Source organism: Silurus meridionalis, chromosome 4 (assembly GCF_014805685.1).
Source record: "Silurus meridionalis isolate SWU-2019-XX chromosome 4, ASM1480568v1, whole genome shotgun sequence".
In the NCBI taxonomy this organism is placed as follows: Eukaryota; Metazoa; Chordata; class Actinopteri; order Siluriformes; family Siluridae; genus Silurus; species Silurus meridionalis.
This window is the reverse complement of record NC_060887.1, coordinates 4,387,104-4,401,725: the sequence shown is the minus strand read 5'-3', so window position 1 is coordinate 4,401,725 and position 14,622 is coordinate 4,387,104. Positions and strand designations below refer to the sequence as shown.

Here is a 14,622-nt window from a genome sequence, read left to right as displayed (position 1 = left end):
GAGGATCAAAAACAAAAATAACATTTAGTTTTATTTAGTCACATTTCTCACTTCAGTTCAATGACGTCTGCGTCTGTAATCAAAAGAAAGTACCTCGATTAAGCAGATGCTTTTCTCAAGCTACTGATTGTGTACTTCAGGCCTCATTTCAGATTTTGTCTGGTGTTCACTTCTGTAAAATAATTTATATTTATATGAATACCACTATTTTTTCATTTTTTTCATTAAACAAAACAAAATATTTGTTGATTTATTGTTACACTGTTGCTGACATTATTATCAGATTTATTATTATTATTATTATTATTATTATTATTATTATTATTATTATTAATATAACTAACATTATTTATCATACAACTGAGCAGTTGAGGGCCCATGATAGCAGCTCCAACAGTCATTTAGTTGAATCTTCTGAGGAGAAGTGGGTTCCACACACCAGCCATCAACCAGAAAAGAGGTTCAAGCAGTCTCCAAACTCAGCACCTGTTTCAGTTCTACCAGTAAGAGTGAGAGACAGAAAATCCCAGTGATCCCAGAGCCAATGATGTTTGCAGATTTAGAACTCAAGCCCGTTGGCCATGCCCACTGCTTTGTGATCTGTGTTTGTACCTATAAACTTCTTTCACGCGCTCGGTCTGAAGTTAATGTTGGTCGCGTGAGTTTTCTCCACTTCTCTTCCAGTGTCCTGATTCTTTACACCTCTGATCATGAAATCAGAGTCCAGACTGAGATCTTTAGAAGAACCTCCACACACTCCTGCTGCTGCTGCTGGATCAAAGGTACAATTTATTCATGTCTCAACTTTCAGTGTGGTTTGCAGGGCAAAGATACATCATAATGTATTTTATAATTAAATCATAAAAAAATACCTTAACTTTAAATGTATCACAATAAACTACTGTTTTTATTTATTTCAAAAATCCTTTACAAGGAAACATGAAATTTCTCCCAAATCTTTAATCAATTGTCCTATTTGATCTGTTCTTCAGCTTTTACTCAGTTGATAAAGTAAACAATGTTTAATACCAACAGCTTTACACATGCAACCAGTTAACAGATCAAATATTCACATGCGTATCCCAGTGATCTCCCAGAGGAAGTTTAGTTTTAAAGTGAAGTATTAACTACCAGACATGAAATCCAGACATACAAAGATATCAAACCATTCAGAAGTTTAAAAATCCTTCTGTAACCAATGCAATCAGTATGTTTGCAACAGTAAGGATGTGAAGGTCTTGAGAGAGCTCTTCACTTTTACCCATCATGAGATGTTTCTGTGACAGGTAATGGGACACCTTTATACAGGCCATCAGTTGGGACTGAAGCAGCTGATGTTAATTTACAATGACAATAGGCAGGATTGCTTTCTAATTACTGATTGATATCTACTGCTGTCTTGGCTTTTCATTCCTTTTTGCACCTCCCTGTCTTCATGTGTTCAATACTTTTTCTTGTGTGTGTGTTGTTTCACAACATTACACAACTTCAATAATGGATGACATAAATATGGGATTTAAGAATACTATTAAAGTTAACCTTTCTGATCGCACAAATTGCCAATTGTTCTCAGGTGTTGATATTCATCAATAGATTTCAGATCTCTGTTTTTTAATGGAGCAGTACACAATAACAACATGCATAAAAAACCGCACTACTTACATTATTATAATTCAATACATCGACATCTGTCCCAACTATGGCTGGTAGAAAATAGTGTTAAAAATGGTTGATACCACAAAAAAAAAAAAATTAATAAAATAAAAAATTAAAAGCGATGGAATCTTGGGTAGTCTCTACTCTCTGCAGGTGTCGTCATGTTTTTTATGCCTCATTTCAAACCTTTTCTTTCCAGCCAGTAGCATTATGGAAACAAAATGATTGATGGCAAATGTAGCCAATAAGTGCAGGATTCTAACGATATATGTGTGGATTTTATTCTCCACGTGTATGAGTCCTAGTTTTATTACAATTTACAAACTCTTACTGCCAGAAGTAGCAGGTGCATAGTGACAAACCAGGAAGTGATGCAGCTCTCAGGTCAACACAAACAGCTGTTTATAGCTTGGGCTAACTGGACTTTGTTTACACAAGGAAAAAATGGACAATCAAAAAAGTTGTTTTATCTGAGATTTGCAAAAAAGCAGCAATGTGGAAAATATTTTTTGGGGCGGAGTAACAACAGAGACTCAGAGATCTGCATGGAGATGTGATTTTACATCTGTAAGTTACAATATATCTCCCTTTATAGTTTTATACGAATTTATTGGTTTTATTGCCTGTTTGTTTTATAAGAGAAATGCAAAACCTGTGTGTGTGTGTGTGTATTGTTGAGATTGAATGGCCAGACATCAATATGAATGGCCATGGCTGTAAAACAAGAGCTTGTCTGGCTACCTGGCAGCAATATGAATGCCAAATCAACATCAATAGCCCCAAACATGTATAACAAAAGCCTTAAATGATCAGCAATTCATTAATATGCAGACTGTATTAATAGAGTATGAATGATCACCTGAGTTTAACAGGTGTCTCTCAAACAGGGGAAGGAAGAAAAGGATCAGACATAGTCTCAGATAAATGTTTGTAGGAATCTTTTTTATGATATCTTCATTCAATTTAAAATATAAAATCTTGATAAATGTGGCTTTAACCCATTATTTTTCTGGATTTCTCCAGGACTGATTTCATGTATTTATATATGAAGGAATAAAACATTTTATTAAAGGATTTATTTTTTACAGTACTTAATCATCTATAACTTATTATCTTTTGAGCAATATTAACTGTGAATAATGGACAGTAAAGCTCAAAGTGTCTTCTTTTAAGATATTTAAATTGTATATGTCCTACTTTTATCAGGAACTGTTAACATTTAAAGTTAGGTAGAGCATTTCAGCTGTGAGTCCCAAAATCTGTGTCGAGGCCCAACAGGTTAAAGGTTTTCTAAAAGGCCTCAAAATATCTCTCATTTAACTTGTTTCAAACCATATCAGATTACTATAGCAGACATTTCTGATAACATGCAAGACCACATCTAAGATTATTACAGTATATTGAATCATTTTATATTGTTTTCCAGATGCACCACTGCTCAGATTGTGGGAAGAATTTTACTAAAATTGCTGTTCTGAAAAGACACCAACGTGTCCACACAGGAGAGAAGCCTTATCACTGTGAACAGTGTGGAAGAGTTTTAATCATCAGAGTAATCTCAAATCACCAGCGTATCCACACAAGAGTGAAACCATATCACTGTGAACAGTGTGGGAAGAGTTTTAATCATCAGAGTAATCTCAAATCACCAGCGTATCCACACAGGAGTGAAACCATATCACTGTGAACAGTGTGGAAGAGTTTTACTCAGAGTATCTCAAATCACCAGCGTATCCACACAGGAGAAGCCTTATTACTGTGAACAGTGTGGAAGAGTTTTAATCATCAGAGTAATCTCAAATCACACCAGCGTATCCACACAGGAGAGAAGCATCACTGTGAACAGTGTGGGAAGAGTTTTACTCAGCAGGGTAGTCTCAGATTACACCAGCGTATCCACACAGGAGAGAAGCATCACTGTGATCAGTGTGGGAAGAGTTTTACTCACAGTATCTCAGATTACATCAGCGTATCCACACAGGAGTGAAGCCGTATCACTGTGAACAGTGTGGAAGAGTTTTACTCAACAGAGCCATCTCAAATCACATCAGTGTATCCACACAGGAGAGAAGCCTTATTACTGTGAACAGTGTGGAAGAGTTTTAATCATCAGAGTAATCTCAAATCACACCAGCGTATCCACACAGGACAGAAGCCGTATCACTGTGAACAGTGTGGGAAGAGTTTTACTCAACAGGGTCATCTCAAATCACCAGCGTATCCACACAGGAGAAGCCGTATCACTGTGAACAGTGTGGAAGAGTTTTACTCATCAGGATAATCTCAGATTACACCACCGTGTCCACACAGGAGAGAAGCCGTATCACTGTGAACAGTGTGGGAAGAGTTTTAGTGCTCGGAGTGCCCTCCTCAGCCACCAGCAGAGTCATACAGGACAGAAGCTGTACCTCTGTGGACACTGTGGACGGAGCTATGTTTATCAACGCTCATTAAGGAACCACAAGTGCTCTAACATACAACCATAAAACAAATCATTTTCTTAAATTTCTTATTTGAAGGGATGTAAAGGGAAATTGTACTTTAAATATTGGGGGAACTTTAAATTGTAATGTTAATTTTAATTAGCTCTAACAAACTGGACACCTTTCAAATCCATCAGAACATTGTTGGTTCATCTACAGTTACACTACAACTACACTTTATGGCATTATGTATTTATGAGTACCACAATTCTGAAAAACAAAAGTTTTAATGAATTACTGCAGCAAACACAAAAGACCAACGAAAACAATAACACTTAATATGAGTGTTTATTAATGTTTGAGACATGTCAAAATCAGTATGACAGATAAAGAAAGTTGATTATTCTAAATGGACTGTATGAGTCTCGTGTCATTAAAAACGTCTTCAGGAACATTTTTGGTATTTCATGAACAGTTCACTTATTATTCTCTTGCTATTGTTTGTTAACTTTCTAAGGAAGAAAATAGAAATGCTGGTGATAGAAACAATGTTTTGATTCTATATCATAAATGATTATGAAGCATCAACAAATCATCATTGTTATTTACTAAATAAAAATTCAGTTATTAACAAAATTCTATTATACAGAAAGAATAAAATGGAAAGCAATCAACTTTAATGTGGGAGCATTAAAATCTGTGTTTCCAGGGTCCAACTGTGACACTCAGTAACTTCAGGAGTCTCAGTCTAGAATTGTATGCAGTTCTCACTGCTCTGAATACAAGAACACCCGAGCTTCATCACCAAATGGAAATAAAAGTTAATTAATAACCAAAACAACTAAAATCTAATGGATATTTACACTACATGCTGCATACGAAAATTACGTGTGTATACAAAATTTTGACAACTTTCCACTTAAATAAAAATAAATATAAAGAAAATGGTGCAATGTGCTTTTGACCAAGTTATTATGGTTCATTGAAATGTATAGTATAAGCAAACATTACAGGTTTGAATGTGTGCAGCTCAGTGTTGCGAAAACTAAATAATACAGATTTACTTATATATAAATACACTTTTGCTCCACTATTACATTAGGATTAGTTTACACACTGAAATACCTTATACAAATTGCACAGAGTGGGTAGTTTATTACTACTATTTATCTACATTATAACTGTAATATGTTGGCAAACATTTCATAATTAAAGCCAGCGGTGGCAAAGGTTCACACATCCTTCACTCAGTAGAAGTACAGATACTCATGTTTTAAAATACTCAGGTAAAAGTTGAAGTACTGACTATACATTTTACTCAAGTTTAGGTAAAGAGGTTTGAGCTCTGACATTAAGTACATTAAGTAAAACAACATTCGCACCCCACATCGTCACATATCGACGCTGTGGATGTTGCACGGCGTCCACATCCGGCGCCGAGGGTACTTCGCCGCTTTTCAGCATCGGGATGAAACCCTTCGCTTTCGACGCAGATGGACGGGACCCCATTTGCGGGTTACGGTTAGGGTTTGGGTTAGGGTTAGGGTTAGGGTTAGGGTTAGGGTTAGGGTTAGGGTTAGGGTTAGGGTTACGGTCATCTTCAGAATTTTATGAAATTTTAAAATTAGTCCTATACACTTATTATGATAGATAATAAATTATTAAGTGTCTAGGACAGCGATCTGCATTGAAAAGCGAAGCACAGGGGCTCCCATCCATCTGCGTCGGCGACGCGTTTTCCGTCCTGTACGAAAATCGACGCTGGTACCTCGGCGTCGGATGTGGACGCCGGAAACATCCACAGCCGATATGTGACGATGTGGGGTGAGAATGCCCTGAGTAAAAAGTAGTCATTACTACTACCTGTTTTAGTGTCACGCTGGTAACCCCATGTCATGTCCCATGGTTTTGGAGGTGAAGAAGAAGAATAAGATGATGGAAACTGAAGGACGAAGACTGTAGTGTGAGGTTCAGGGAAGAGGTCAGACAGGGGCTCGGTGGTGGTGAAGAGGTGCTGGATGATTGTGGAACTACTGCAGAAGTGATAAGGGAGACAGTTAGAAAGGTACTTGGTGTGACATCTGGAAATAGAAAGGAAGAAAAAGAGATGTGGTGGTGGAATGAGGAAGTGCAGGAGAGCAGAAGGAGAAAGAGGTTGGCAAAACAGAATTGGGTTTGACAGAGTGATGAGAAAAGTAGGCAGGAGTACAAGGAGATGCAGCAGCAGGTAAAGAGGGATGTGGTGAAAGCCAAGGAAGAGGCATATGAGGAGCTGTAGGAGAAGTTGGACACTAAGGAAGGAGAAAAGGATTTGTAACGATTGGCCAGGCAGAGGGACTGAGCTGGGAAGGATGTGCTGCAGGTTAGAGCAGTAAAGAATGGAGATGGAGATGTGTTGACTAGTGAGGAGAGTGTGTTGAGAAGCTGGAGGGAGTACTTTGAGCAGCTAATGAACGAGGAAAGTGAGAGAGAGAGAGAAGGTTGGATGGTGTGGAGATGGTGAAGCAGGAAGTGGATAGGATTAGTAAGGAGGAAGTGAGAGCAGTGATTAAGAGGATGAAGAGTGGAAAGTCGATTTGGACCAAATGACATATCGGTAGAAGCACGGAGATGTTTAGGAAAATGCAGTGTAGTTTTTAAAAAGATTGTTTAACAAGATCTTGGAAGGTGAGAGGATGCCTGAGGAATGGAGAAGGCATGTGCTGGTACCGATCTTTAAGAATAAGGAGATGTGCAGACCTGCAGTATCTACAGGGGAATAAATTTGATCAGTCACACCATGAAGTTATGGAAAAGAGTAGGGTTTGATTTTCCCTAAGCTTTACAAACATCTTGATAACCTTTTCCAGACTGATAGATCTTAAATACTTTGTATATGTATATTATATATGTATATGTATAGTATATATGTATATGTATATGAGACCGAACAGGCTGCACGATCTGAGGTATCTGTGGAACTACTTACTGGCTGAAATTTTGTCAGAAAGAAATAATAGATAGATATTGACAATAGTCCAGATTTAAATTGTCCCAATGCGATTGTCACTAAAGTGTTCATGTGTTAAGTGTTTTCCAGGTTTAGACTCCGAATGGCCTGTGGGCAGAATCTCCTCCTCATTCTCCCTCTGTTTGCCTTCAAGGATCGGAAGCGCTTTCCTGAACGCAACACAGAAAAGAGGACTTCTTTATTGGGATGGCTGAGATCCTCCAATATCTTTTCTGCCCTGGTCCAGCACCGCTTGCTGTACATGTCCTGCAGTTCAGGGAGCTCAGAACGCTCAGCTGACTGCACCACCCTCTGGTGCCTGCCCTGCATGGTGCATTTCTCAAACCAAGAAGTGATACTACCCATCAGGACACTTTCAACGGTGCAGTTGAAGAAAGACCTCAGCACCAGAGAAGGTGATTTAAAGTCTCTTAAGCATCTCAGGTGGTATAGACGCTGCCTGGCCTTCATCAGGGTGACGATCCCAGCCAACATGTCCATGTGGGACCCACATGGGTTTTATCTGGGTTATATGGGCATCACGTGGGCATGGGTCAGAGTGGGCATTGAATGTGGGCCCCAGCTTAGTCAGGGTTGTGGGCCCCAGTTAAGTTGCCCATTTTGTTTATTTGAGGGCCCTGTATGGGCCACATTTGGGCTATATTTAGCTATATTATTCAATTGATATGTTTTTGCGTGTTTTATATGATCAAAACAAAAATTTTATATATTAACAATAACATAGTACAACCTTTAGTTAAAATTTAAAAAAAAGAAAAAATTGCATGTGCAGCTCACAGAGTCTTCCATTGTCTCCTGTGTTCCCGCCTTCTCATTCTGAAAAAACGGCCATCAATCACTACCACTGATCACCTGACCTGACCTGGATGACCTGACCTGACCTGAACTGACCTGGATGACCTGACCTGACCTGAACTGACCTGGATGACCTGACCTGACCTGGATAACCTGACATCTCTGTCACGGTAAGAAATTTCATTTAATGTATACTTCTGAAAGATTGTGTGGTAATTAAAGTTACAGGCACGATATAAAGAAGGTAAGTGTGGAGAGTGAACTGGTTTACCTCAGAGATAAACACCTGTGGAAAACTGAACATTCTTAATGATTAGCAGATAACTAGGAAATTGTCTACTAAAATGTGGAAATAACGATTTTTTAAACCATTTTCACCCGTGTTTTCTCCATATAGTGTCCTCATGATAACAGGAGGGTGAAACAGTAAAAGCACTGTGGAGTCTCTTTCTCTTTCACTACCTTTATAACATGTGTATATACAATACACAGAGAAAAGCTTTGAGGAGATTGTGATAATACTTAACATTATTTTAATGTGATTTAGGTGAAATAAGTAAAGATGATAAAAAAACTTTTATATTTATATCATTTCTAAACATTACTAAAAATATAATACGTTATGATTACGTTAAATATAATAAACGTCATTTTGCGCTGTTCATAAAGTCAGTCAGATCAGTTAACAGTTTGGGCAAATGGTGGATTAGAAGGTATTTACAACCTTGTGATTTTTTTTTTTATTACTCATGTAACTTGCATGCATACAAATAATGGGTTGTGCCCTGGTTGATGCAGTAGCATGCTCTACTTTATATAATTTTTTGCTTAACAGGAAGCCTGAAGCAGAAGCGTTTGCTGAAAACTGTCAGTAAGAAAGAGCTGGAGAAAGCGGTTGGTAAATGGTTCACAAATGCAAGAGACAGAGAAGGCAACCGTGCTTTGAGAGCTCAGTGGGACCGTGATCGGAGTGCAGTACAGCCGGAAGTGTAACCTATAGCTAGGGCTGCACAATTAATAATATTTTATCCCTATCACTGTTTTTGCCTCTGTTTAATTAGAGGAATACTCCACCCTGAGATGAAAAAATATCTTTTAAATTACTTATCCTTAAGGCATCTATACGGTGCTGAGAAGAAAACACATGCCAATAGAAAAAAACACCAGCAAATAAAAAAAAACAACGTTATAAGTTTGACAACACATGTGCTGCAATTCCTCACAACACAACCAAACACAGAAACACGCTGCAAACCCTCACAACACAACCAAACACAGAAACACGCTGCAAATCCTCAACACAACCAAACACAGAAACACGCTAAATCCTCACAACAACCAAACACAGAAACACGCAAATCCTCACAACAACCAAACACAGAAACACGCAAATCCTCACACAACCAAACAGAAACACGCTGTAAATCCTCAAACACAACCAAACAGAAACACGCTGTAAATCCTCACAACACAAACACAGAAACACGCAAATCCTCACAACACAACACAGAAACACGCTGCAAATCCTCACAACACATCCAAACACAGAAACACGCTTGCAAATCCTCAACACAACCAAACAGAAACACGCTGTAAATCCTCACAACAAAACCAAACACAGAACACGCTGCAAATCCTCAAACACAACCAAACAGAAACACGCAAATCCTCACACAACCAAACACAGAAACACGCAAATCCTCACACACACCACACAGAACACGCTGCAAATCCTCAACACAACCAAACACAGAAACACGCTGAAATCCTCACAACAAAACCAAACACAGAAACACGCTTGCAAATCCTCACACAACCAAACAGAAACACGCTGTAAATCCTCACAACAAAACCAAACACAGAAACACGCTGTAAATCCTCACAACAAACACAGAAACACTGCAAATCCTCAACACAACCAAACAGAAACACGCAAATCCTCACAACACAACCAACACAGAAACACGCTGCAAATCCTCAACACAACCAAACACAGAAACGCTGCAAATCCTCAAACACAACCAAACAGAAACACGCTGTAAATCCTCACAACACAAACACAGAAACACGCAAATCCTCACACACACACAGACACACACACACACACACACAAACACAGAAACACGCTGTAAATCCTCAAACACAACCAACACAGAAACACGCTGTAAATCCTCAAACACAACCAAACACAGAAACACGCTGTAAATCCTCAAACACAACCAACACAGAAACACGCAAATCCTCACAACACACCAAACACAGAAACACTGCAAATCCTCAACACAACCAAACACAGAAACACGCTTGCAAATCCTCACACACAAACACAGAAACACGCAAATCCTCACAACAAAACCAAACACAGAAACGCTGCAAATCCTCACAACAACCAAACACAGAAACACGCAAATCCTCACAACACAACCAAACACAGAAACACGCTGCAAACCTCACAACACACCAAACACAGAAACACGCTAAATCCTCACAACACATCCAAACACAGAAACACTGCAAATCCTCAACACAACCAAACACAGAAACATGCAAATCCTCACAACACAAACACAGAAACACGCAAATCCTCACACAACCAAACACAGAAACACGCTGCAAATCCTCACAACACACCAAACAGAAACACGCAAATCCTCACAACACAACCAAACACAGAAACACGCTGAAATCCTCACAACACAAACACAGAAACACGCTGTAAATCCTCACAACAACCAAACACAGAAACACGCTGCAAATCCTCACAACACAACCAAACACAGAAACACGCAAATCCTCACAACACACCAAACACAGAAACACGCAAATCCTCACAACACACCAAACACAGAAACACGCTGCAATCCTCACAACACAACCAAACACAGAAACACGCTGAAATCCTCACAACACACCAAACAGAAACACGCTAAATCCTCACAACACACCAAACACAGAAACACTGCAAATCCTCACAACACAACCAAACACAGAAACACGCTGCAAATCCTCACAACACAACCAAACACAGAAACACGCTAAATCCTCACAACACAACAAACACAGAAACACGCTGCAAATCCTCACAACACATCCAAACACAGAAACACGCTGCAAATCCTCACAACACAACCAAACACAGAAACACGCTGCAAATCCTCACACAACCAAACACAGAAACACGCTGCAAACCTCACAACACAACCAAACACAGAAACACGCTGCAAACCCCACAACACAACCAAACACAGAAACACGCTGCAAATCACAACACAACCAAACACAGAAACACGCTGCAATCCTCACAACACAACCAAACACAGAAACACGCTGCAAATCCTCACAACACAACCAAACACAGAAACACGCCAAATCCTCACAACACAACCAAACACAGAAACACGCAAATCCTCACAACACAACCAAACACAGAAACACGCCAAATCCTCACAACACAACCAAACACAGAAACACGCTGAAATCCTCACAACACAACAAACACAGAAACACGCAAATCCTCACACACCAAACACAGAACACGCTGCAAATCACAACACAACCAAATAGCACAGATCACAAAATAAATGTTTCAAGGGGACCACAACAAGTGACAAACCCGTCTGGAACTGCTTATTGTTCGATGTCTATTCGTCAGTGGTGTTGATGTGTGTCGATGACCTGAAAGGTGAGTTGTTTGTTTATTTTATCATTGTTTGTTTATGATTCTTTGGCCTTTTGGATATTATTATTCTAAATAATCTGATGAAATACACAATTAACTTAAAAACGTTATTATGTTAACTGGCAAAGCCAAGGAATCATGATCAGGATGTTAAAATAAACAAAAAACTCACCTTTCAGATCATCAACACCACCACTGATCAATAGACACTGAACAAGCAGTCCCGGGGTCGTCACTTGTTGGGGTCCCCATGAAACATTTATTTTGTGGTCTGTGCTGTTTGCAGTGTAAATGAATTGGTTGTGTTGTGAGGATTTGCAGGACGTTTCTGTATTTAGTTGTGTTGTGAGGATTTGCAGCTCGTGTTGTTTAACTGATGAAGATGTTTTCTTAATTTGCTGGTGTTTTTTCTATTTGCATATGTTTTCTTCAGTTGCAGTGCGTTGAACTTTCTGGTCCACCGTGATCTGAGGTGTGATTTACATCTTTCAGCTGATCAGAATCATTGTTCAATCACTGGCTTTTGGCAATGACCAAATATTCGTTTAAGAGTCAAGTTCAGACGCAAGGTTGATATTTTAATTGTTACATTTATAAGTTTTGGATTCCATGACTGGACCCCCGGCATAAGTTATTACTGTGTGAGGCAGAGGTGGGAACAATTCACTGATGAGATTCTAGGATATGTCTGTATTATATTAATGCATGTTTTTTTAGATGCTGCTGTGAATGGTAGTATTTTAAAATGTACTAAATTGCCTTTTCTGTCTTCTCTTTCTTTACTGTTTTGTAGGTGTGCAGCGAGGAATCTGCATAGACCCACCAGTGAACTATTCTACATTAGTAATTCTGTTATTCCTGTTTCCTGTTTTTTTACTTTAATTAATTTAAATTAAATGTGATTCACACATTCTGAGTTGAAGTAATTTATTTTTCACAGTTCAAATCCTCAACTGTGTAATTTTAAACATAAAGCAGCACATAAAATCAAATAATATTAGTTCTTTGTTTGGTCAGGCACAGTTTTACATTGTAACTGAGGTTTGAAATGAGCCCACCATGGACCTATCATTTGCTTGGTGTCATTTTGTCTTGTATTATGGAGCACTTCAGTCCTTAAGCAATATTGTTATGTTTTACTGTGTACTGCACCAACTGTACAGCATATGATTAAAATGACAATAAAAACCATTTATTTCACTGTAGGAACTATTTTTAATTTCTTGTACAGATAGATAGATAGATAGATAGATAGATAGATAGATAGATAGATAGATAGATAGATAGATAGATAGATAGATAGATAGATTGATTGATTTGATTCATTAATTGATTGATTGATTGATTGATTGATTGATTTTGCCCAAACCTGAGATCTTTATTTTTGGTCTGTTCTACCAAAAATAAATGCGATTCATATTATCAATCGCGTTTAACGACATTTAAAATGATACCAAACATGTGAAGTTAAAATTCATACATTCTTAAATTATAATAAATGCAGTATGCAAGTATAGTAGCTTGAATTCCAGAAATTCTTAATCATCTTTTCATGACCCGGTCATATCCCCAGGAGGGAAGGAGGGGCTCAAGGATGGGTGAGTGGGCAGCTGAACAGATGTCTTCCTCTCCTCAAATTAAAGAGATCTTCTCCTCAGATTAGAAAGTTTAATGTTTTGTTGCATGGCAGTTCTCAGGGTCTGACCTAATGGAAAGATCTGACCATCCTTACACTTTCTCTATAATTCCTGAGGAACAGGAAATGGCAGCACTGGAGAGTAAAAATCTGTAAAGCTCTGGGCAGGTTTAGATTCAGCATGTGAGCACATGACTTACATATAATAAAGTACAACTCTATAATTATTGTAATGTTTAATGAACATGTAATTTTTGTTGTGTTTTGTTTATTTTAATAAAGTTTTGGACTTCATTTAAATCATAACTAAAAATAAAAGTTTAGTTAGAATGAAGTCTTATAACATCTACTGTTAAAATAAAACTTTTAACAACCTCAGTTAGTTAAAAACATCAGAAATCACACTTTGGCATTCAACACATTACAAAATAATTTAATTCAATACATTAATTTTAAAAACTCAATCCATTCAGTTTTGTTTGTTAATTTAAACTCTGTAGATTCAGTTCAAGTCACTCGGTTAAAAAAAATGATTTAAAAATAATGAGGTCCTGAAGAGTCGGTTCACTGGTTTCAATTCAATTGAGTCTGAATCAAAAGATTAACTGGTAAATGACTCGATTCCACAGTTCTAAAAAATCTGTAACATAAAACATTGTCTTCTTAAAAATATTTTTTTCAGCAGTCTCATTTAAGAAAAAGAAACTTTTGTTTCCAAACATCTCAACATTCACTGTTTCTAGTTCAATAACAGAACAAATAGCATTTGTACAGTTCAGAGTCTGATTTGAGGTTTGATCAAGTTTATATTTCATTCTAACAATATGTTTGATTGAGTTCTTGCATGTAGATGATACTTTTAATAAATTTAATACTAACTTCATGCAGTTTCTCAACATAAAAACGGGATTTTATAAAAACCTTTTGACAAAACTGTTTCAATGTTATTAAATCTGTACTCGTTATTTCTACATTATTTATTATATTAATTTTAATCAGCTTCATTTAAATTCAGTTTCATTTATTTATATCACAAAAATTCAGCTTAAAAATTAAACATGAACCCCCGTATGTAAAACAGTAAACAGTTTAAGTTTAAGAAAAATATCTATAATTATTAATATAAATGATAATAATAATGATAATAATAATAATGATAATAATAATAATAATAATAATAATAATAATAATAATAATAATAATAATAAAAACTGCAGTTGGTTGTCAGATTTCAGTCTTACACTGCCCTCTAGTGGCTCTGTCAGGACTTTCTTTTTACTTAAATATGTACAAATATTATTACTCGTTCTTCGTTGTCTAGTTATATCAAGTTGAGGAGTCTCCCCCGTGTGGGTGGAGGAGGAACTGCTACAGTTTAGAGCCTGAATTGAGGTCAGATCAAGTTGAGTTTCAACAGTAAGTT

At 37.4% G+C, this 14,622-nt stretch overlaps 2 protein-coding genes across 2 annotated transcripts in view; one reads left to right on the top strand and one right to left on the bottom strand.

The window, feature by feature from the left end:
* The window catches only part of LOC124384657 (leucine-rich repeat flightless-interacting protein 1-like), a 794,289-nt gene that overhangs the window by 108,520 nt on the left and 671,147 nt on the right, over positions 1–14,622 (bottom strand). The gene's annotated exons all lie outside the window — the stretch shown is intronic.
* LOC124384578 (zinc finger protein 850-like) overlaps positions 689–14,622 on the top strand; it is a 1,373,244-nt gene continuing 1,359,310 nt past the window's right edge. The window contains exons 1-6 of the mRNA XM_046847550.1: positions 689–782; positions 3,083–3,193; positions 3,431–3,575; positions 3,641–3,672; positions 3,755–3,873; positions 3,944–4,062. Coding sequence (XP_046703506.1) covers positions 711–782; positions 3,083–3,193; positions 3,431–3,575; positions 3,641–3,672; positions 3,755–3,873; positions 3,944–4,062 — 598 coding nt within the window. The 5' untranslated portion in view covers positions 689–710. The remainder of the gene's footprint in view (positions 783–3,082; positions 3,194–3,430; positions 3,576–3,640; positions 3,673–3,754; positions 3,874–3,943; positions 4,063–14,622) is intronic.